The sequence below is a fragment of the Oryctolagus cuniculus genome, chromosome 1 (assembly GCF_051225735.1).
Source record: "Oryctolagus cuniculus isolate XC-2025 breed Fujian yellow rabbit chromosome 1, ASM5122573v1, whole genome shotgun sequence".
Lineage (NCBI taxonomy): Eukaryota > Metazoa > Chordata > Mammalia > Lagomorpha > Leporidae > Oryctolagus > Oryctolagus cuniculus.
In genome coordinates this window covers 18,057,100-18,078,318 of record NC_142867.1, presented here as the reverse complement: position 1 = coordinate 18,078,318, position 21,219 = coordinate 18,057,100, and the positions used below count along the sequence as shown (strand labels likewise).

Here is a 21,219-nt window from a genome sequence, read left to right as displayed (position 1 = left end):
TGAGATAAAATCCAGCACCCTGAAAAACAGGGTCAGGGCTGGCGCTGTGGCAGCATCCACCTGCCATGGCAGCATCCCATATGAATGTGGGTTCAAGTCCTGGCTGCTCCACTTCCTATCTAGTTCCCTGCTGATGGCCTGGGAAAGCGGTTGAAGGTGGCCCAGGTGCTTGGGCCCCTGCACCTACGTGGGAGACCTGGAAGAAGCTCCTGGTTCTGGCCATTGTGGCCATTTGGGAGAGAACCAGTGGATGGAAGATGTCTCTGTCTGTAATTATTCTGCCCCTCAAATAAATAAATCTTAAAACAAAAAAAAACCACCTGGGTGTATGGGGGTCCTCTGTGGTCCGAGCCCTGCCTTACCGCTCCAGCCTCAGCATCCTTCACATCACTCTGCTCTGCCCACTGTGCTTCTGCCGCAGACTTTCAATCAGTTCCCCAAACCTGCCGAGCTCGTCCTTCCCCTTCGCGGCCTCCGCACGCAGGGACCCTACAGGCTGGACTGCTTTCCCCCAACACCTTCCTTGCCTGGCTAACCTTTGGTCGTTCAGGTCTCAGGTTAACTGCGGCTTCCTTGATGGTTTCCCCATTAGCCTCTCACAGCCCCTACACATGCCTCTGGGGCAGGTAGAGTCTGTATTCATACATCTATGTTTCACATCTTTTTCCCTCATAAAACTGCGCCATGAAAGGTGGAGCCACATTATTCCTGCATTGTTACAGCGGCCGGCCGATGAAAGCAGGGATTGTTTTTGCTCATCATTTCAGCCCAGCCCCTAGCACAACGCCTGATGTGGAACCTCCAACCTATCGGTGGGATGAAGGAGGCACGAAAGCACTGTAAGACAATCGGCTCCTGTTTGGAACGGGTCTTCTGGGCTTTATTCCCTAAGTCACATTCCCGCTGTTTCTACTGACACCTGGGGGCCTGTGTGTGTACATCGTACAGAAAACTCCCTGTCTCAGAAACTTCCCGATTCCGACAAGAACTGACAGGTGGGTGCCGCCACACAAAACCCTAACTTCCAGGGGGAGGGGTGGGTGAACGCAGCACTTACCAATGAATGAACCTGTTCCTGGTGATGGATAACAGTTTGCCGCTTTCCACATAGTAGAAGCCTCCCGCGCTCTCATTGTACTTCGCGGCCCCAGCCACAACATTTGCAGTCCCTGCAAAATGAACGCGGTCATCCTACACACGTGGTTCCCTAGGGATGACAGGGGCAGCGGGCGCCGGGCAGAGGGCGGCCGATTGACAATCCGTACAAAGAGAAAGGGGAGGAAGGAAGAAGTCGGATATCAAGGAAGCTCTCCGATCCAGAGACCACGGGCATGTGGACTGAGGATGAACAGGAGGGTCAGAGACCCAGGGACCCAAGGGGAGACACCGCGGAGAACGATCGGACCGCACCCTCCCCGGCCACTTCTGTACCAACGCAGCTGACTGTGAATTCCCGAAAGTGCCTCGGCCTCTCCCGCTCGGCTCCGCTCAGCTCCAAGAAGCTGCGTTCCAGCGCTCCCGCCGCCGCCATCTTCCCGCCGCCGCCGCCGCGAGGCCCGACGGGACAACGGCAGGGCCGCGTGGTGTCGTCACTTCCGGGGGCGGGGCGAAGGTGGGGCCGTGGCGGACAGGTGGAGCGAGCCCGGGGGGATAAAGGCGAGTGTGAGCTTTTGTTGCTGGGCTTAGGTCGGGAGAGAGAGTAGGCAGGGAAGAACCCAGAAGAGAAGGCCCTGTGTACAGGAACTTTCGAAAAGGCCAAGCTAGGGCCCCTCCGGAGGGCAGCGCCCTTTACCCGGCGTCCTCACGGCTGGAGGCGGGACCGGGTGTGTTTCCATTTTAAAAACAGCGGCGCGGGCGGGCAGGCGGGCGGCGGGGCTGGGCCGGGCCTGCCCCGAAGGGCAACGTCCAGCCGTTTGGTCCTGGGTGGCGGCCGCCTCTCCCGCCGTCAGGATTCCGTGTGTAGAATTCTGCCCGGACTCCCTGGCGTCACCGTTAGGCGACACATGGGCTGCGGCAGGGCAGGGGCATTTTGTGTCGGCGTCCTTTCCTGAAGGTGGATGGGGCGTTCTTGGGTCAGGAGCATCGTGTGTGCAGTTATGCTGCTCAGCTGCGTCTGTGAAAGGACTTTGCCTTTGGTCCCGCCCTTGAGCTTGCTCTTGGCTGTCAGTGCAGTGAAGCGCCCATAGTGGATGTTTACGATATGCTGTAGGAGGTACTCGGGATTGAGGAAAATGCTAATTTCTACTGGGAAAGGTTATTTTCCTTAATAATAGCCAACGTTTGCTAAACATTACTGTAACCTTGCTATTGCCGGTGATGGCAGTTTTGTTCTGTCACTGTGTTTCATTCATCCTATTCTGACCCAGCCCCACCTCTCCCTCTCCGCCTCACCCTCCACCCTCTGGGACACCGACTGCAGCAGTGCAAATCCACCTGCAATCCACTGTGCTACCACCTTCTCACTCCCTCACTTGCTTGGTGTTTCCTGTCTTCCTCCTACTCCATTAAACACTGCAACCTTTTTTTTTTTTTTAAGAGATGTCTTTATTGACTTGATTGTATGACAGTACATTCAACATTTTTTAAAAAGATTATTTATTTTATTTGAAAGGCAAGAGTTACAGAGAGGTAGAGGCAGAGAGAAAGAGAAAGATCTTTTGTTCAACTGGTTCACTCCCCAGATAGTCACAACGGCCAGAGCTAGGCTGATCTAAAGCCAGCAGCCAGGAGCTTCTTCTGGGTCGCCCATGCGGGTGCAGGAGCCCAAGGACTTGGACCATCTTCCATTGCTTTCCCAGGCCATAGCAGACAACTGGATCAGAAGTGGAGTGGCCAGGACTTGAACTGGCCCCTATATGGGATGCAGGCACTGCAGGCTGCGGCTTTACCCGTGATGCCACAGCACCAGCCCCACACTGCAACCTTTGATTACATCCAAATTCACAGGTGAATGTGATCAGAAAAATAGACACCCACGCTGGCATGCCTCCTAACTAGGGTTATGAACCTTGGGAAACAATCTTGCTTTAGGGGAGCGGGACCCCTGCAGTGACTTGGGGGGGTAGGACTCAGTTGTAGTAGAGGGGTCATTCTGTCTCCCTCCCCTGCTGCCACTGGACTCATATCTGAGGCCCATGGAGGGAAGACTGGAGGACCAAGAAAGGCACCAAGTTCATTACAAATTCTATAAAACATTGAGAGTACTGTACTGAGATTGCTTTAGCAGAGTAAGCATAAAAAAGAGTCACTTTTCCTTCTGTGCAAATGACTCCGGAGTAGTTTTGGCCATTTTAAAAGGATCAGCACATTGGAAAGGTGCTTCCAAAAGTCTGACAGCCAAAGGGATGGAATGAGCACCTGGTAAAGATGGCATCAGAGGTGGTTCCCCAGGGAGACAAGAGTCTGGCAAGCACAGCAATTTTTCGAAAGATATATTTAATGGGGCAGGCGCTGTGGTGTAGTGGTAAAGCCACCACCTGCAGGGATGGCATCCCATGTGGGTGCCGGCTGCTCCACTTCTGATCCAGCTCTCTGTGATGGCCTGGGAAAGCAGTAGAAGATGGCCCAAGTGCTTGGGCCCCTGCACCCATGTGGGAGACCTGGAAGAAGCTCCTGGCTCCTGGCTCCTGGCTCCGGATCAGCCCAGCGCTGGCCGCTGCAGTCATCTGGGGATTGAACCAGGGATGGAAATCTTTCTTTCTCTCTCTACCTCTGCCATTTGGGGGGTGAACCAGCAGATGGAAGAGCTTTGTCTCTCCCTGCCTTTGCCACTCTGTCACTCTGCCTTTCAAATAAATATCATATTTATTTATTTATTTGAAAGGCAGAGTGACAGAGAGAATATCATAAATAAATATCATATTTATTTATTTATTTATTTGAAAGGCAGAGTGACAGAGAGAAACTTCTATCCACTGATTCACTCCCCAAATGGGTGCAACAGCAGAGGCTGAGCCAAGCTGAAGCCAGGAGCCTGGAACTCCATCCAATCTGGCCTTGTGGGTGAACAGAAGTCAGTGGAATTTGTTCATTTTAATTCTTACTTTGTGTTGATTTACAAGGCAGAAAGAAAGCTGCCATCTGCTGTGCTGGTTCACTCCCGAGATGCCCACAATAGTTAGGACTGTGCCAGGCCAAAGATGGAAGCCAAGAACTCAATCCAGATCTCCCATGTGAGTAGCAGGAATTGGATGACTTGAGCCATCACCACTGCCTCCTAGGGCCTACATTAGCAGGAAGCTGGAGTCAGGAGCCAGAGCCAAGTAGTGAACCCAGGTACTCTGATTTGTGACATGTTCATCCCAATGGGTATTTTAACTGCTTTATTAAAATATAATTCACATGCCTTAAAATTCATCTTTTAAAGTACACAATTCAGTGATTTTAATATATTCACATAGTTGTGTATTCATCATCATAATCTAATTTTGAACATTTTTGTCTCTTCCCTAAAAGAAACCCCACACCCCTTAGCAGCCTCTATTTCCCCCTGCTCGTCTACTTTATGTGTCCTAGGTTTGCTATTCTGGACATCTCATGTAGGTGGGATCACACATATGTGATCAGTTGTCCCGGGCTTCTTTTACTCAGAATCATGTGTTTTGTTTTGTTTTGTTTTTTTTGAAAGATTTATTTATTTATTTGAAAGAGTTACACAGAGAGAGAAGGAGAGGCAGAGAGAGACAGAGAGGGGTCTCCCATCCATTGGCTCACTCCTCAGTTGGCCATAGAGGTCAGAGTTGTGCCAGTCTGAAGCCATGAGCCAGGAGCTTCTTCCGGGTCTCCCATGAGGGTGCAGGAGCCCAAGGACTTGAGCCATCTTCCACTGCTTTCCCAGGCCATAGCAGAGAGCTGGTTTGGAAATAGGGCAGCTGGGACTCGAACTGGTGCTCATACAGGATGGTGGCACTGCAGATGGAGGCTTAGCCCACTAAGTTACAGTGCCGGCCCCAGCCTCATGTTTTCATTGCTTCCGTGCTAAAGCACAAATCAGAACTTCATTCCCTTTTTTGGCTAAGCAATGTTTCATTGTATGGATGTGCTATGTTTTATTTATCTGCTCTTTAGTTCTGGGATATTTGATTTGTTTCCACTTTGTGGCCATAATAATATAAGAGCTACATTATAAATATTTATAAATATAAACATTAATATCATTCTATATTAGAGTATTGCTACGAACATATAAAATATTCGTATGAAAATTGTTTATTACAGGTGGTGATAGGCGTCATGACGGCCCCACCCTAAGATGTCCTAATCCCTGGGATCTGTGACTATGTTGCCTTGCATGACAAAGAGCACTATGCATGTGTGACTAAGGTTAACAGGCAGATCTAATCACACAGTCCTTATAAGAGGCTGTTTTTGTACTGAGCCTGGAAGAAGGAGTGGGGACAGAAGAACCAAAAAGATACGAGACCGCTAGCATTTGACATGGAAAAAGGGAGCCATCAGCCAAGAAATGGGGCAGAAACTAGTTCCCCCCAGAGCCTTGCCAGTGCCTTGACTTCTGCACATAGCTGATGGGCACTGCCTTGCCCATAGTTGGGCCCCTGCCCCCAGCATGGAAGCAGAAAGGGCCAGCCCCGTGGCTTTATCCAGGAGGGCTGTGAAGGACCAGCTCAGCTCCAGGGCACTGTGTGGACTGGCTGAGACCTCTGTGGCACTGCATCACAATTCAATTTCCTTCTGCCCAATCCTGCCCAATCCTGCCTCAATCACGTAGAACACTCTTTCTTGGAAACCTCCTTTGGAGCCAGTCTCTGCCCCAGGGTCTGTCTCCTGAGGACTCCTACACAACACCCAGACATCACACCCAAGGACGGGCAGACAACTGGGAAACAACAGGGAAAAGCAACTCGGAAAGAGAAAGAGTTTAGGGAAGTGTTGCTGTGGATTTGTTCTGAGAGGAGGAGCGTGGTGGGTGCAAGAGGTGAGGAGTCACCACACAGACCCCAGGAATCGGGTGAAAGCTGGCCAGAGGCAAGCAGCCCGCAGACTCGTTTATTTCAGTTGGTACAACAGCTTATATAGCCAAGACAGCCAATCCAGTCAAGGGGTTATGCCCTAACCAATCACAGCCTCTTGCCAGGCAGGCTCTGGTTGCCATGTGGTTTCCAAAACCATCCAATCACAGCCTGTTGCCAGGCAGGCTTCATTGCCAGGTAGGTTTCAAAGCCATTCCTGAGTAACTGAGGCTTGCTTGCCAGTGGCCATCTTGGCATGGCCTTCTCATTCCACCACAGGGAAGGACCCATTCTAAATTCCAGAACTGATGACAAAATACTGGAAAGAAATCAGCTGGACACCAGCAAATGAGTTCAAGTTCTAGTCTACCTCAGAGCCTCTTGTCGCTGGGCAAGCCACTCAGCATCTGTGCCTGGCTTATTAGAAGAGGATGTGCTTGTGGATCTCCACGCTCAGTCTTCTTCTTTTTTTTTTTTTTTTTTCTTTTCTTTTTGGACAGGAAGAGTGGACAGTGAGAGAGAGAGACAGAGAGAAAGGTCTTCCTTTGCCATTGGTTCACCCTCCAATGGCCGCCGCGGCCAGCGCGCTGCGGCCGTGGCACTGCGTTGATCGGATGGCAGGAGCCAGGTACTTCTCCTGGTCTCCCATGGGGTGCAGGGCCCAAGGACTTGGGCCATCCTCCACTGCACTCCCTGGCCACAGCAGAGAGCTGGACTGGAAGAGGGGCAACCGGGACAGAATCCGGCGCCCTGACTGGGACTAGAATCCCGTGTGCCGGCGCCGCAAGGCGGAGGATTAGCCTAGTGAGCCGCAGCGCTGGCTCACGCTCAGTCTTCTGACACTGAAGTTTCAGGGTCAGTGGCTGAACAGCCAGTGAATGGTTAGATATTCACCTTCCTAACTTGTTAATTTACAGGCTCTGAGCTGAGCCGATGGGGGCGGGATAGATGCTCCCCGGTACTGAGTTCTGAGCAGGTCCTCATGAGTCAAAATTGAGTTCTGAGCGCACATGATCTGTAGCTTTGGGGAGCATTACCTCATACTGTGATCATTTCTGTGATGCTTGTCCAGCACAATGGTCTCCACCCACAGTGTTCTCTCCATTCTGTGATGTATACTTGAAACATTTTTCATGTTAAAAAAAAATAAGGGGCCAGCTGTGGCATAGCAGGTAAAGCTGCCACCTGCAGTGCTGGCATCCCATATGGGCACCGGTTCAAGTCCCAGGTGCTCCACTTCTGATCCAGCTTTCTGCTATGGCCTGGGAAATTAGTAGAAGATGGCCCAAGTCCTTGGGCCCCTGCACCCGCGTAGGAGACCCGGAAGAAGCTCCTGGTTCCTGGCTTTGGATCGGCGCAGCTCCAGCCATTGAGGCCATCTGGGTAGTGAAACAGCAGATGGAAGACCTCTCTCTGTCTCTCCCTCTGTAATTCTGCCTCTCAAGTAAATAAATAAATCCTTAAAAAAAAAAAAAAAGAATGTGCAATACAGTCAATGTGCACGTTTGTTGTAGCCATCTCCTTTTCTCAGAAAGGTGGTGCATCTTTCAATTTCAGAGGAATCTGAGATTTATGGATTTTTGACAGTGGCTTTTTTAGGTTGGAATCATTGTCTCATTCTTCTTATTTACAACATCCATTAGAATTCCAAGAACTGGGAGATATCTAATAAATATTTGAGGAATGACTAAATGAATGATTATATGTATATTTGCATTCTTAGAGCACTCAAATCCTTTAGCTGTTTCCAGGATGTAGAATGGTTGCAACATAAACTGAATTATATTGCCATCTAGTGGTTAGGTAGTGTCTTCATTTAGAAACAAAATGTCGAATGTTACAAAGATCATTGTGTAGCAAGTTTTATTTACAAATACATTCATAACAAAAGCATTTTTGTCATTTAACACAAGAATTCTGATAATGTCTCCATTTGTCAGAGCGCCACTAATGGATAGGTGTAAGTGAATAGTAATATAAACTGAACTTTTTTTTAAAGATTTATTTTAATTATTTGAAGGGCAGAGTTAAAGGGAGAGGGAGAGGTCTAGTCTTTTTTTATTTTATTTTATTTTTTTGACAGGCAGAGTGGACAGTGAGAGAGAGAGACAGAGAGAAAGGTCTTCCTTTGCTGTTGGTTCACCCTCCAATGGCCGCTGCAGCCGGCACACGGCGCTAATCCGAAGACAGGAGCCAGGTGCTTCTCCTGGTCTCCCATGGGGTGCAGGGCCCAAGCACTTGGGCCATCCTCCACTGCACTCCTGGGCCACAGCAGAAAGCTGGACAGGAAGAGGGGCAACCGGGACAGAATCCGGTGCCCTGACCAGGACTAGAACCCGGTGTGCCGGCGCCGCTAGGCGGAGGATTAGCCTGTCTTCTATCAGCTTGTTCACTCCCCAAATGGCTGTAATGGCCGGGGCTGCACCAGGCCAAAGTCAGGAGCCAGGAGCTTCTTCCAGGTCTCCCACATAGGTGCAGGGGCCCAAGAATTTGGGCCATCTGCTGCTGCTTTCCCAGGCCACAGCAGAGAACTGGATCAGAAGTGGAGCAGCTGGGACTCGAACTGGCGCCCATATGGGATGCGGGCACTGCAGGCAGCAGCTTTATCCACTATGCCACAGCGCTGGCCCCTATTCTTCCACTGTTGATGGCACATCTTTCATGTGCCAGGCATGGAGGTTGTCAGGGGCACTCAGTATGGGAGCTCTGTGCAGTCAGGAATCTACTTGGTCTACCTTGCTTTCTGTAGAATTGCTTGTTATTAGTGTGGTGAGTAGCACTCACCAGGTGTTCACGAAATATTTGTTGATAAAAATTTCACAGGGGGCCGGCGCCGAGGCTCACTTGGTTAATCCTCCACCTATGGCGCTGGCATCCCATATGGGCACTGGTTCTAGTCCCGGTTGCTCCTCTTCCAGTCCGGCTCTCTGCTGTGGCCCGGAAAGGCAGTGGAGGATGGCCCAAGTCCTTGGGCCCCTGCGCCTGCATGGGAGACCAGGAGGAAGCACCTGGCTCTTGGCTTCAGATTGGCTCAGCGCTGGCCGTAGTGGCCATTTGGGGGGTGAACCAATGGAAGGAAGACCTTTCTCTCTGTGTCTTTCTCACTGTCTAACTCTACCTGTCAAATGAAAAAAATTTCACGGTCCCTGTTTTTGAGGCTCTCCCAGTTTAATGGGAAGACAAAAGAGAAGTAAGTATGATAAATTATTATGTAAGAAATGTGTGCAAAAAGGAGGAAGAATGTTACGGGACTGGAAGGCCTGGGAAGAAGTGGGGAGGAGTGGTTGGGAAGGCTGGGGTCACAGTCACAGAGCTTCCCCTTTCTTGCTGAAGACTTTGGGCAGAACAACTCAGGGCTTGAAATACTAAGTGCATTGTAGTTTGGTATGGGATTTTGTTTTATTTTTTTTTTATTTTTTTTAAAAAAATTCATTTTAATTATTTGATAAGCAGTCACAGAGAGAGAGAGGGAGACATAATACAGAGAGAGATCTTCCACCTGCTGGTTCACTCCCCAAATGGCTACAATGGTTTGGGCTGGGCCAAGTGGAAGTCAGGAGCCAGGAGCTTCATCCAGGACTCCTATGTGGGTGGCAGAGGCCCAAGCATTTGGGCCATCTTCTGCTGCTTTCCCAGGTGTGTTAGCAGGGAGCTAGATTGAGAGAGGAGCATCTGGGACTTGAACTGGCACTTATATTGGTTGTAGGCATCCCAAGCGGATGCTTAACCTGCTGTGCCAAAGTGCCAGCCCCAAAACTTTTGTTAATAGTTTTAAAAGATTCTTTGAAACACTGGTATGACCTCAGTCTTGAGGGCCTTGACACTGTGGTCTGGGAGAATCTTGAGTGCAAAGAGCAGGCCCCACTCTAAGGCTGGTAGTCCACAGGGAAGCCAGGACATGGTACCTAGAAGGTGGAAGTTCTCCCCAGGAAACCCCAGAGCAGAGACCTGCAGGAGAACTTTCTTTGAAAAGCAAAACAAAAGCAAAAAGACACTGATTAAGATACCCACATCCCACACTGGGGTAACCTGGGTTCAATACCAACTTCCTCATTCCAGCTTCCTGCTGGTGCAGACCCTGGGAAGCAGTGGCGATGGCTGAAATGTTCGGGTCTCTGACACCCACAAGGGATTCGGTTCCCAGCTCCCGGCTTTGGCTGGGCCCAGTCTTGGCAGTTGCTGGTGTTCGAGGAGTCAACCAGCAGACGGGTACCCTTTCTGTCTGCCTCTCTGTCTCTAAAATTAATTAATTAAAAAGTTTTTTAGATTTAAAAGTAAAATTGTACAGTAAGTGAAGTATGTCAGTGACTTCTCACTTCCCCTTTCTGTCCACTTAGGAAACCACCATGACTTCAGACCCCAGGGTCCTCTGATAGCCCCTGAGGCTCCAGACCTCCCCTCCCCTGCCCAGACCTGACCCTCTTTGGACTTAGCCTTGGGGACCATACCTAGTAGATTTTTTCCCCCATAAATTTCAGTATGCTCTGATTAATTACATAATTATTTAACTGTTCCTTTTTTTTTTTAAAAAAAAAAAAAAAGGGACTTCATTTATTTGAAAGTCAGAGTTAGTGAAATCTTCCACCTGCTGGTCCACTCTCCAGATGGCTGCAATGGCCAGGGCAGAGCCAGGCTGAAGCCAGGAGCTTCATCCAGGTCTCCCTTATGGGTGACAGAGGCCCAAACACTTGGGCCATGTTCCACTGCTTTTCCCAGGCCATTAGCAGGGAGTGGAGCCCACATGGGCAGGATGCCAGTGTCACAGCCTGTGGCTTTACCTTCTATGCCACAACATCAGCCCCAAATGTTATTCTTTTATCTTTCTAACACTTTGTGCATAAATTAATTCATGACATCAGAAAAATAATTCTTGATTGAACCACATGTCCTGAGCTTTGCTTCCAAAAAAGTAAGTGCTATACCCATCAACAGGCGCTCTGGTGTACTCGGAGATGACCTGACACTCATGCACACCGAGATGCTCATGAGGTGGTAGAACCTAACCAGATGGGCCTTCCCAGGGTATTGGTGCCACACACGTGTTGCCTTCACTGCTACAGTGTTGCCACACTTCCCTCTAGCTCATCTTCTAATGAGTTGTGGGAATCCTGTCCTCTGGATTCTCATAGCCTTTTCAACAGCAGTTCTGACAGTTGCTATCAGTTGACTGGAACTAGCGTGTGATGTTAATTCAACAATTTCATGGAGAATGCCTGTTATGAGACTACAATGCATGAGTTTCAAAAAACTTTTTATACTTAAACAAACGTACATTTTGAAAAAAAAACCACAATTTTATTTATTTTAAAAATATATATTTACTTTCATATACTTGAAAGGCAGAGCATGGGGGGGAGGCAAGGAGAGATATCTTTTATCCACTGGTTTATTCTCTAAAATGCCCACAACCACCAGGACTGAGCCAAGTCAAAGCCAGGTGCCCAGAGGTCCATCCATGTCTCCCACGTGGGTGGCAGGAACCCAGCTACTGAGCCAGCACCCTCTGCCCCCTCGGTGCATTAGCAGAAAGCTGGATCAGAAGCCTGAGTGACCGGGACTCAACCCAGGCACTCTAATATGGCATGTGGATGATTCAAGGGGCAGCTCGGTCCCCTGCGCTGCAGCACCCACCCCTAAATGTATCTTTTAATTCATTTCCCACGCACTTTTGGAAGTACTCTCATAGAGAACCCACTTACCATCGAATTCAAATGAAGGGGACTGGAGGCGTCAACAAGGACTGAAGTGTGTAGGTAGCCCCAATGGAACTGGTTAAGTCGTCTTGGTGTGATATGATTAATATTAACCTTGAGGATCAGGATCAGAGCCAATGCAGTAAAAAAAGGTTTCAGGTACACGTCCAAAACCTGGAACTGCTTTTTCATGTAGGAGAATCCAAGGTCATGGAGAAGCTAGACATGCACATTTTTGAGAATTGCCTCTCATTTTGATCTACACTAGTTCCAACACTCCCTCTCACCCTGTCCTGCCTTAAAATCTCAGAGCTGTCACCTCCATTTGTGGCCACAGAATCAAGGGGTTGTGCCCATCAACCTGACCACATCTTTGTCTTCCTCTGCAAAAAGAAAAAAAAAAAGGTTAGAAATATCAGTTGAGAGAATTTTGCAATCTGGTTAATTCTTTTTCCTTTTCATCGGCTGCCGAAAATTAACACCTTTCAACTGTTTTACCCTTTCAGAGAGTACAAAGGTTCAGATCATAAAAATAGGAAGAGTTTTTAGAAGTATTACTCCTTCCTCATTTTGCCTGCCGAGTTTCAAATCGGTGCAGGTGCCGAAAGATGTTTATAGGCAAATAAAATAAGTCACTTCCATATTTCAGAGCAGGGATGCTCAGTGACCTGAGTCGGGGTCAGGGCTTTGATTAGAGGCTCCAGTTGGAGGTCAGAAGCCAATGCTTTTCCAAATCCCAGACTTGAGTTTTTGTTTTAGCTTGCCTTTGTCACTGCCCAAATCCTGCACGACTGTCTGGAAATTAAACAAGTCAAAAAAAAAATTGTACCACTGCAATCTCAGGTCTGGCAGAGTTTCTAGAGGCAGCCACGGGTCCGCACCCAAGGATTGTTTGTATTTCACTGGCATCCTCCAAGATCCTGCTTACGCACCAGTTTCTCTTGAGTAACAGTGTGTGGAGCCAAGTCAGTAGCCATGATGTTGCTTGTCTGCCTCCTTGGGCTGGGCCCGACAATGCCAGGCTCGGGAACTATTTGTTTCTGAATTCCAGCCAAGAAGTCTAACAATTCTCTCTTTTCCTTTCCATCGCCCTCTTCTTCCTTACCGATGCCAAGACAGGGCTTTTCCTTGTCTGGAGCCCCTACCGGCAAGGAAATGAACTTTCTTGGGATAGAAAGGCCACTTAACAGAAAATGTACCTTTTGTTCTCATTCAAATGCCTTTTCCTTACAGGACATTTCGGTCTAAGATTTCTGAGGAAGTAACTGCACTTGCTGCTCCGGAGTCACCAAGTGCTGGGATCCTTAACTTTCTGACTGGGAAGCAGGAGCTCCAAAAACAAAAACAGTTTCCTTGGGGGAGTTAAGTCAAGCAATTCTGTTAAGTTGTGTTGGAATCCTTTCTTTAAATGTATTTAAAAATCTCTTTAACTCTTAGCAACCCTGTCCAAAACAAAGGAAACGAACCCTTGTATTTGCCTATAGAAAATAAAAGGACACAGGTCTGATTGTACCATGACCCAGAGAATTTTGCTTCCTTTGGCAATACCCAAGGATAGGTCAGCAGGATTATAGCCAACAGGGATGTGGGTTCAACTGCCCACTGTTCACGAGCCCTTGTCTTTGGCCAGGTTGCTTTGCTTCTCTGGGCCTTCATGGCCTTTTCTATAAAACGAGTCCCTTGGTCCCCTCTGTCTTCAGGGGGACTATAGCTAGGAAGATACTGAAATAAAGGCCTAGGTGGAAACATCCTTGAACAGTCAGTAGGACGCCTCCAACACTTAAGAAAACCACCTCTGGCAGATAAAAACGTGCAAACACAGCTTGACTCAGCAATTTCACTTTTGGGGTTTTTCCTGAGGAAACCATCAGAGATATGCTTCAAGATAGATGGATGACTGTCACAGCGTTTGGTTTTTTTAAAATAAATGTGTGATTATAGAAGAGTTGTAGATTTGCAAGGCCGTGGTAAAGAGAGTAGAGAGAGTTCCTGTAGGCTCCATCTGTCCCCTTACTGTTTCCCCTCTGGTTGGCAGCTTAAGTTAGTAGGATACATTTGTCACAGCTAATGAACCAGTACCCATACTTTTGTTGTTGTTGTTATTATTATTAACTAAAACCCCTACTTCATTCTCTGGCTTTTTCCTTAATGGCCCTTTTTTGTTCTGGATTCCATCTGGGTCATGGCACTGTGCTTAGATTCCTCAAGACTGTGAGAGTTTCTTGGAGTTTCCTTGTTTTTGATGACCTTGATAGTTTTGAGAAGCACTGGTCAGGCATTTTGTAGAATGTGTTCTCAGTTTGGTTTTGTCGGACTTCAAAAATTATTATGGTTAGACTGGGGTTCTGGGGGGAGTGCCGTTCTTGTCATACCCTATCAGGGGTACATGCTGTCCATGTGACTTTTTACACAGGTAATATTTGTCAGATTTCACCGTGCTGTTTTTTCTTTTTCTTTTTCAAGATGTATTTATTGGGGCTGGCGCTGTGGCACAGTGGGTTAAACCTTGGCCTGAAGCGCCGGCATCCCAAATGGATGCCGGTTCTAGTCTCAACTGTTCCTCTTTGATCCAGCTCTCTGCTAATGGCCTGGGAAAGCAGTAGAAGATGGCCCAAGTCCTTGGGCCCCTGCACCCACGTGGGAGACCTGGAAGAAGTTCCTGGCTCCTGACTTCGGATCAGCTCAGCTCTGGACATTGCAGCCATCTGGGGAGTGAACCAGAGGATAGAAGACCTCTCTCTCTGTCTCTACTTCTCTCTGTAACTCTTTCAAATAAATAAAATCTTAAAAAAAATTTATGCATTTATTTTGAAAGTCAGAGTTATAGAGAGAGGGAAGGAGAGAGAGAGAGAGAGAGAGATCTTCTATCCATTGGTTCACTCCACAGATGACCGCAATGGCCAGCACTGGGCCAGGTCAAAGACAGGAGCCAGGAGTTTCATCTGGGTCTCCCATGTGAGTGTCAGGGGTCCAAACACCTGGGCCATCTTCCACTGTTTTTCCCAGACCGTTAGCAGGGAGCTGGGTGGAAAGTGGAGCAGCCAGGACAGGAACTGGCACCCACATGGGATGCCAGTGTTGCAGGCGGCGGCTTTACCTGCTATGCCACAACGCTGGCCCCAGTCGTGTTTTTTTTTTTTTTTTTCAAGATTTATTTATTTATTTGAAAGTCAGATTTACACAGAGAGGAGAGAGAGAGAAAGAGAGAGAGAGAGAGAGAGAGAGAGAGAGAGAGAGAGAGAGAGAGAGGTCTTCCATCTGTTGGTTTACTCCCCAGTTGGCTGCAACGGTCAGAGCTGCGCTGATCCAAAGCTGGGAGCCAGGAGCTTCTTCCAGGTCTCCCACACAGGCAGAGGGGCCCAAGGACTTGGGCCATCTTCTACTGCTTTCCCAGGCCATAGCAGAGAGCTAGATCGGAAGTGGAGCAGCCGGGTCTCAAACTGGGCCCATATGGGCTACCGGCGCTTTAGGCCAGGGTGTTAACCTGTTGAGCCACAGCACCGGCCCTAATCGTGTTGTTTTTTAATAACAAAAGTCCTCAAATAAGTGAAATATCAGTAATAGGATTGTAAACCTCATAGAGCAGAGACATGGCTTGTCTCACACAACACTATGCACCCACCGCCAAACACATTTCTGACACACAGTAGGTGTTTAATTTTTTTAAGATTTGTTTTTTATTTATTTGAAAGGCAGAGTTACAGCGAGACAGAGACTGAGAGAGAGAAATTTCCCATTTGCTGGTTCACTCCCCAAATGGCCACAATAGCCAGGTTGAAGCCAGGAGCTTCTTTCAGGTCTCCCACATAGATGCAGGGGCCCAAGGATTTGGACCAACCTCTGCTGCTTTCCCAGGTGCGTTAGCAGGGAGCTGGATCTGAAGTGGAGCAGCTGGGACGCGAGCCTGCGCCCGTATGGGACGTCGTAGGTGGCAGCTTCGCTAGCTACGTCACAATGCCAGCCCCAGTTGTTTAATTAATAGCAGTTGTTGAATGAAAAAGAGGTTGGTTCAGTAATTTATAGAATGTGATAGAATACTCATACCAGCAGTCATCAGAAATATCTGAAGATATAGAAAAAGGTTTGTTCAGTGAACAAAACAGATTGGAAACCATTTCTGTATATCTTATCTTCTATAAAGTAATTGTATATGCAGGTATATGTGCACAACTAGAAGAAAATTGTCCAGATGTTAACAGTGATCATTGGTTATTGCTAGGTGAAAGGATTATGGGAAGTGCTGGGGCAGGCCTTTGGCTTGGCAGTTAAGACACTGTTTAGAATGCCTGCACCCCACATTGGGGTGCCTGGGTTCAATTCCCGGCTCCGGCTTCAGAGTCCAGCTTTCTGCTACTGCAGACCCTGGGAGGTGCAGGTGATGGCTCAATAATTGGGTCCCTGCCACCCATATGGGAAATCTGGAATTAGTTCCTAGCTCCCGGCTCTATCTGAACCTGTAGTGCCTGTTGACTCCATCTGGGGAGTGAGCCAGTGTCAGTCTCCCTCTCTGTCTCTTGAATAAATAAGCAAATTGAAAAGGAGTTGCTTTTGAAATCAGAAAAAGAAACGCAACAAGAATTGAGAAGAGTTTTAATCATCCCCAAGATTGTCAAACAAGGAAAGCAGATGTTCCGATGCAGTGCCCAGCCAGCACGTTATTCAGCCATGTACTCTGTGACGGAACTGAGAGCAGTGGTGCAGGGCCGAGGGTGTTGTCCTCAAAACTCTGCAGTTTCTAGGAAACAGGGTACACTAGGCACCATCTGTTTCTGATTTAGAGCGGCAGAGTGGCGAGATCATGGGCTGTATCTCTCGTAACAAATTGTTTAAAGTTAAAGGAAAAAAAAAAAGAAGAAAGAGCAAAACCAAATGCACAGGATGCCAGAGTGAATGGCAGTATTGTATCCTTTGCTTTCTCCTCCCTGGGGCTTTGCATTTTAAAAACACATGTTGTGGTTTTTCTCTGATTATCTTTCCACTTCCTGTGTTATATCTCCCTTTCCGTAAATATCCTTTTGTAGAGTCATGCTTCACTTTCCTGGTGTCTTGCATGTGTGTCTTTCTTACTGCTCACTTTCTCCAACCTCCCCTCGTTTATTTTTCCCCAACCCTAATTGGCAAGTATCCAGTGCATTTTTATTCTCCCATGAGATCTGTAGCATCCTGGTTTCAAATCCTAGTTTTTCTTTCATTAGCTAGCTGTGTGACCTGGGAGAAATTGCATAAGGTCTCTGAGCTTCCCCCCTTCTGAAGATGAGGACGATGGTATGAGCTCGCTGGGAGTATTGCAAGGATTAAACAAGATTTAATACAAGCATCTATCCTAGTGCTTGGCAAAAAGGCGGTACTTAATCTTGGGCTTCTTTGACTTCCTTCTGTCCTTCTGTTTGTCCTTTAATATTGTGTTATCTTTCGAAAACGCCAACCCATGCTAAAGGACCAAGTCTAATCATAGCAGACTTTCAGGGTCCTTTTCCAATGAGCCCAAGCAATCTTTGTGGTCTCATTACCTTCCGGGCACATTCCAAATATGCATTCTCTCCAGCCACACCAAATTACTAGCTGTTGCCTAAATACATGTTGCTCTTTCTTCTCTCCCTGCCTGCCTAAAGGCTGTTTTCTGGGGCTGGAAGTTCTTGTGTGTTCCTGCCTGGCAAACTTCTTTGCAAAGCCATCACTGACAGCTCGGGGTCCTACCCTCGCCTGTGACCACAGGAATTTGTTCAGATTTTATGAATGTAATGCCCCACATAAGAGTCTGTATCATTCATACATGTACAACGGCACTTCAAAACATGTGTGGGAAAAGTGGAATTAAAAGATACGCTTAATCTGCTGCAGGCAAATGAAAACCATGAATAATGTTCATCATACATGTTTTTCTCTGAGCCATTGGAAGACCCCACCTATCCTTGGATTTCAAAACATTTTGCGTGGCTGATGGTGTGGCACAGTGGGTAAAGCCATAATCTCCAGTGCCAGCATCCCAAATGGGCACCAGTTCAAGTCCCAGCTGTTCCACCTCTGATCCAGCTCTCTGCTAATACACCTGGGAAAGCAGTGGAAGACGGTTCAAATCCTTGGACCCTTGCACTCATTGGGAGACCCAGAAGCTCCTGGCTTCAGATCAGCCCAGCTCCAGCTGTTGCAGCCATCTGGGGAGTGAACCAGTGGATGAAAGTTCCCTCTCTCTGCCTCTGCCTCTCTGTAACTCTGTCTTTCAAGTAAATAAATAACTCTTTAAATTTTTTTTTTTTAATAGAAACAAGCTGTGGTGTAGCGGGTAAAGCCACCGCCTATAGTGCTGGCATTCCATATAGGCTCTGGTTCAAGTCCCAGCTGCTCTACTTCTGATCCAGCTCTCTGCTATGGCCTGGGAAAGCAGTAGAAGATGGCCTACGTCCTTGGGCCCCCACACCCACGTGGGAGACCCGGAAGAAGCTCCTGGCTCCTGGCTTCGGATCGGCCTGGCCCAGCTCTAGCTGTTGTGGCTCTTTGGGGAGTGAACCAGTGGATAGAAGACCTCTCTCTCTCTCCCCCTCTCCCTCTCCCTCTTTCGCTTTCTCTTTCTCTCTTTCTCTCTGCCTCTGCCTCTCTGTGGCTCTGCCTTTCAAATAAATAAATCTTTAAAAAATTAAAAACAAAACACTTTGTACCAAAGTAAACTTATCTTTTAATTCTATTTTCCCACCAGTGTTCTGAAGTACCCTCCCATATAATTCAGCACATCATTAGCCAGCTGCTTCCATGTGCTAAGTGCTAGGAATGCAACCTCTGGCTAAATAGCAAGATTCTGTAAGGGCCGGCTCAGGTCTGACTTCATCCCCAGTGCTTTGCTCAGGAGGGAGGCCCTCGTTGTTTGTCAGGCGAATGTTGGATAAAATGAAAGCGCTTCTTTTTCAACAACCAAATTGGAAGTCCTAGCGCTACCAAGCACTTCCTCCCGTGCCCTTTAGAGGGCACGGATCTTCTTCTGTGGGGCGCACTCACAGTTCCAGGAGCGCAGAAATCTTCCTCTGCTCGGGAGCTTCTCCGTCTGGAAGAGTTTAGCCAGGGAAGCCGGAGCCCGCCGAGGAGTCGGCCCGTGCGTCTCCGACGGGTGAAATCCTTTTCTCTCCAGAGGACTCCTCAGACGACTAGCAAGGGGCACCGTTATTTTTAGTAACACATAGATTTGAAAGCCTTGAATCTAAAAAAAAAAAAAATTCTAAATTTGGTAATGTATACCATCGGAAAATATTTTTGAAAATTAAGATTTACTAGTGACTTTTGGCCTTACACAGAGGCATTTGTCTCGACTCCAGATATGCCAAATTACTGTGCCGGAGGCCAAACTAGTAATTAATCTACAAGGGAGTTAGAGGAGAATGCTTTCTGTTTTTTTTTTTTTTATTATTTTTTTTTATTTTTTTACATGGGGGTGGGGATAAGCATAGATTCTACAGTGTGATATGCTGCATAGATTGAACATTTATTCAGAGCAAGCTACTCTTCTCTTTGCTTTTGAGGGGTTTTCCGCTTTTTATTATTAATATCTGCCCACACAGCGTTTGCAGCATTCTCTCCTAAAGGACAGAAACATCGGGGCCCTGTTTCCTTGAATTCCTGGCCATCCCCTTCAGTATACTCCCAGGAGAATGATGAAAATCAGGTGCTGATTGCAGACTGCTTCAAAGCGAAAACAGTGTATACCTTCCAATGAACATGAATTAAGTAATGGCCAGAGAGCCGACTTGTACTGATGTCCATGTAATTACACAGCTAAGCCGAAATTCTTTTTCTGTAGTTGGAAACAATTTGTCTATCACTTGGGCTTTATCTTGAGATTTAAACTGATGATCCCCGGTAGGAAGGAACTCAATCAGGTTTTAGTGAAAAAACTACGACATGAATTTTCTTTTTTTTTTTCTTCAAGTTTTCTTTGGGCCAGCATCGTGGCATAGCCGATAAACCACTGTCTGCAATGACAACATCCTATATGGGTACCGATTTGTGTCCCAGCTGCTCCACTTCCGATCCAACCCCCTGCTAATGGCCTGGGAAAGCAGCGGAGGATGACAGAAGTGTTTGGGCCCCTACCACCCTTGACTCCTGACTCCTGACTTTGGCCTGGGCCAGCACTGGCTGTTGTGGCCATCTGGGGAGGGAACCAGTGGATGGAAGAGTCTGTCTTTCTCTCTCTGTCACTCTAACTTTAAAAAATAAATAGATACATAAATCAAGATTTATCAGGGGCCAGCACTGTAGTGCAGGGTGTTAACGCCCTGTCCTGAAGCATTGGCATCCCGTTTGGGCACTGGTTTGAGACCAGCTGCTCCACTTCCAGTCCAGCTCTCTGTTATGTCCTGGGAAAGCAGTAGAAGATGGCCCAAGTCCTTGGGCCTCTGTACCCACATGGGAGACCCGGAAGAAGCTCCTGGCTTCAGATCGGTGCATCTCTGGCTGTTGCGGCAATTGGGGAGTGAACCAACGGATGGAAGACCTCTCTCTCTCTCTCTCTGTCTCTCCTCTAACTCTGATTTTCAGAAAAAATAAATAAATCTTTAAAAAAAAAGATTTCTCAGAGTGAGAGAGAGAGAGTGTGTGTGTGTGTGTGTGTGAGGGAGAGAGAGAGAGATCTTTCATCTGCTGGTTCATGCCTCAAGTGGCTACAACAGCCTGGGCTGTGTGCCAGGCCAAAGCCAGGAGTGAGGAACTTCAACCAGCCTCTCCTACGTGGGTGCAGGGCCCAAGCACTTGGGTCATCTTCTGCTGCTTTTTCCAAGCCAGTAGCAGGGAGCTGGATCAGAAGTGGAGCAGCTGGGACTCAAACTAACACCCATATGCCAGTGTTGTAGGTGGTGGCTTAACCCCCTGTGCCACAGTGCCAGCCCCAAAATGAATAAATCTTTTTTTTTTTTTTTGTTTAAGCTTTATGTATTTATTTGAAAGGCAGAGTGACAGAGAGAAAGAGAGAAAGAAAGACAGAGACAGAGAGACTCCATCAGCTGGTTCACTCCCCAGATGGCTGCAATAGATGGGGCTGGCCCAGGCTGAAGCCAGCAGCCTGGAACTCCATTTGGGTATTTGTCTTTCGATTTACTTAATGTAATGTTCTCCAGTTCCACCCATTTTGCTCCAAATGATAGGATATAATTTTGGGGGGCTAAATTAAATTCCATTATGCATGTACACCACATTTTCTTTATCTGTTTGTCTCTTAGAGGGAACCTAGGTGGTTTCCATATCTTAGCTATTGTGGGAGTGCACGCATCTCTTTGTTACGCTGATTCTATCTTCTTGAATATAGACCTAGAAGTAGAATAGCTGGATCAGGTGGTGCACTTATTTTTAGTTTTTTAAGGAACTGGAGAAAATCTCTTTCAACTTGATTATTTAAAAGAATTAGATTTTTCTTACAGGAGAGAAACTCAAGTGACCTAAAGGAAGTGATTCGTAGAGGAAGAAACCTCACCGTAGTGACAGAAGGCAATAGGGCATCTCAGAGAGAGAAAGTGGGAGGTGCCAGTCAGAGCTCGCAAAAAAATAAATAAGCATTTATTGAAAAGCAGACACAC

The 21,219-nt window shown here is 47.6% G+C and overlaps 1 protein-coding gene and 1 long non-coding RNA gene across 5 annotated transcripts in view; one reads left to right on the top strand and one right to left on the bottom strand.

Moving 5' to 3' along the window:
• NUP160 (nucleoporin 160) overlaps positions 1-1,616 on the bottom strand; it is a 61,777-nt gene extending 60,161 nt beyond the window's left edge. The window contains exons 1-2 of one of the 4 annotated variants that reach the window (XM_008270776.5): positions 1,432-1,616; positions 1,058-1,169 (exon numbers count right to left, since the gene is read on the bottom strand). In XM_008270776.5, the coding sequence (XP_008268998.1) occupies positions 1,058-1,169; positions 1,432-1,531 (212 nt within the window). In that variant the 5' untranslated portion in view covers positions 1,532-1,616. The remainder of the gene's footprint in view (positions 1-1,057; positions 1,170-1,431) is intronic. The other 3 variants (XM_070070349.2, XM_089326470.1, XM_089326477.1) reach the window with 3 other exon arrangements.
• Positions 1,589-18,308, top strand: LOC149128314 (uncharacterized). The gene is made up of 2 exons (XR_016229416.1): positions 1,589-1,656; positions 17,925-18,308. It is a non-coding gene; the product is annotated as an uncharacterized LOC149128314 (long non-coding RNA).
• The last annotated feature ends 2,911 nt before the right edge of the window (positions 18,309-21,219 follow it).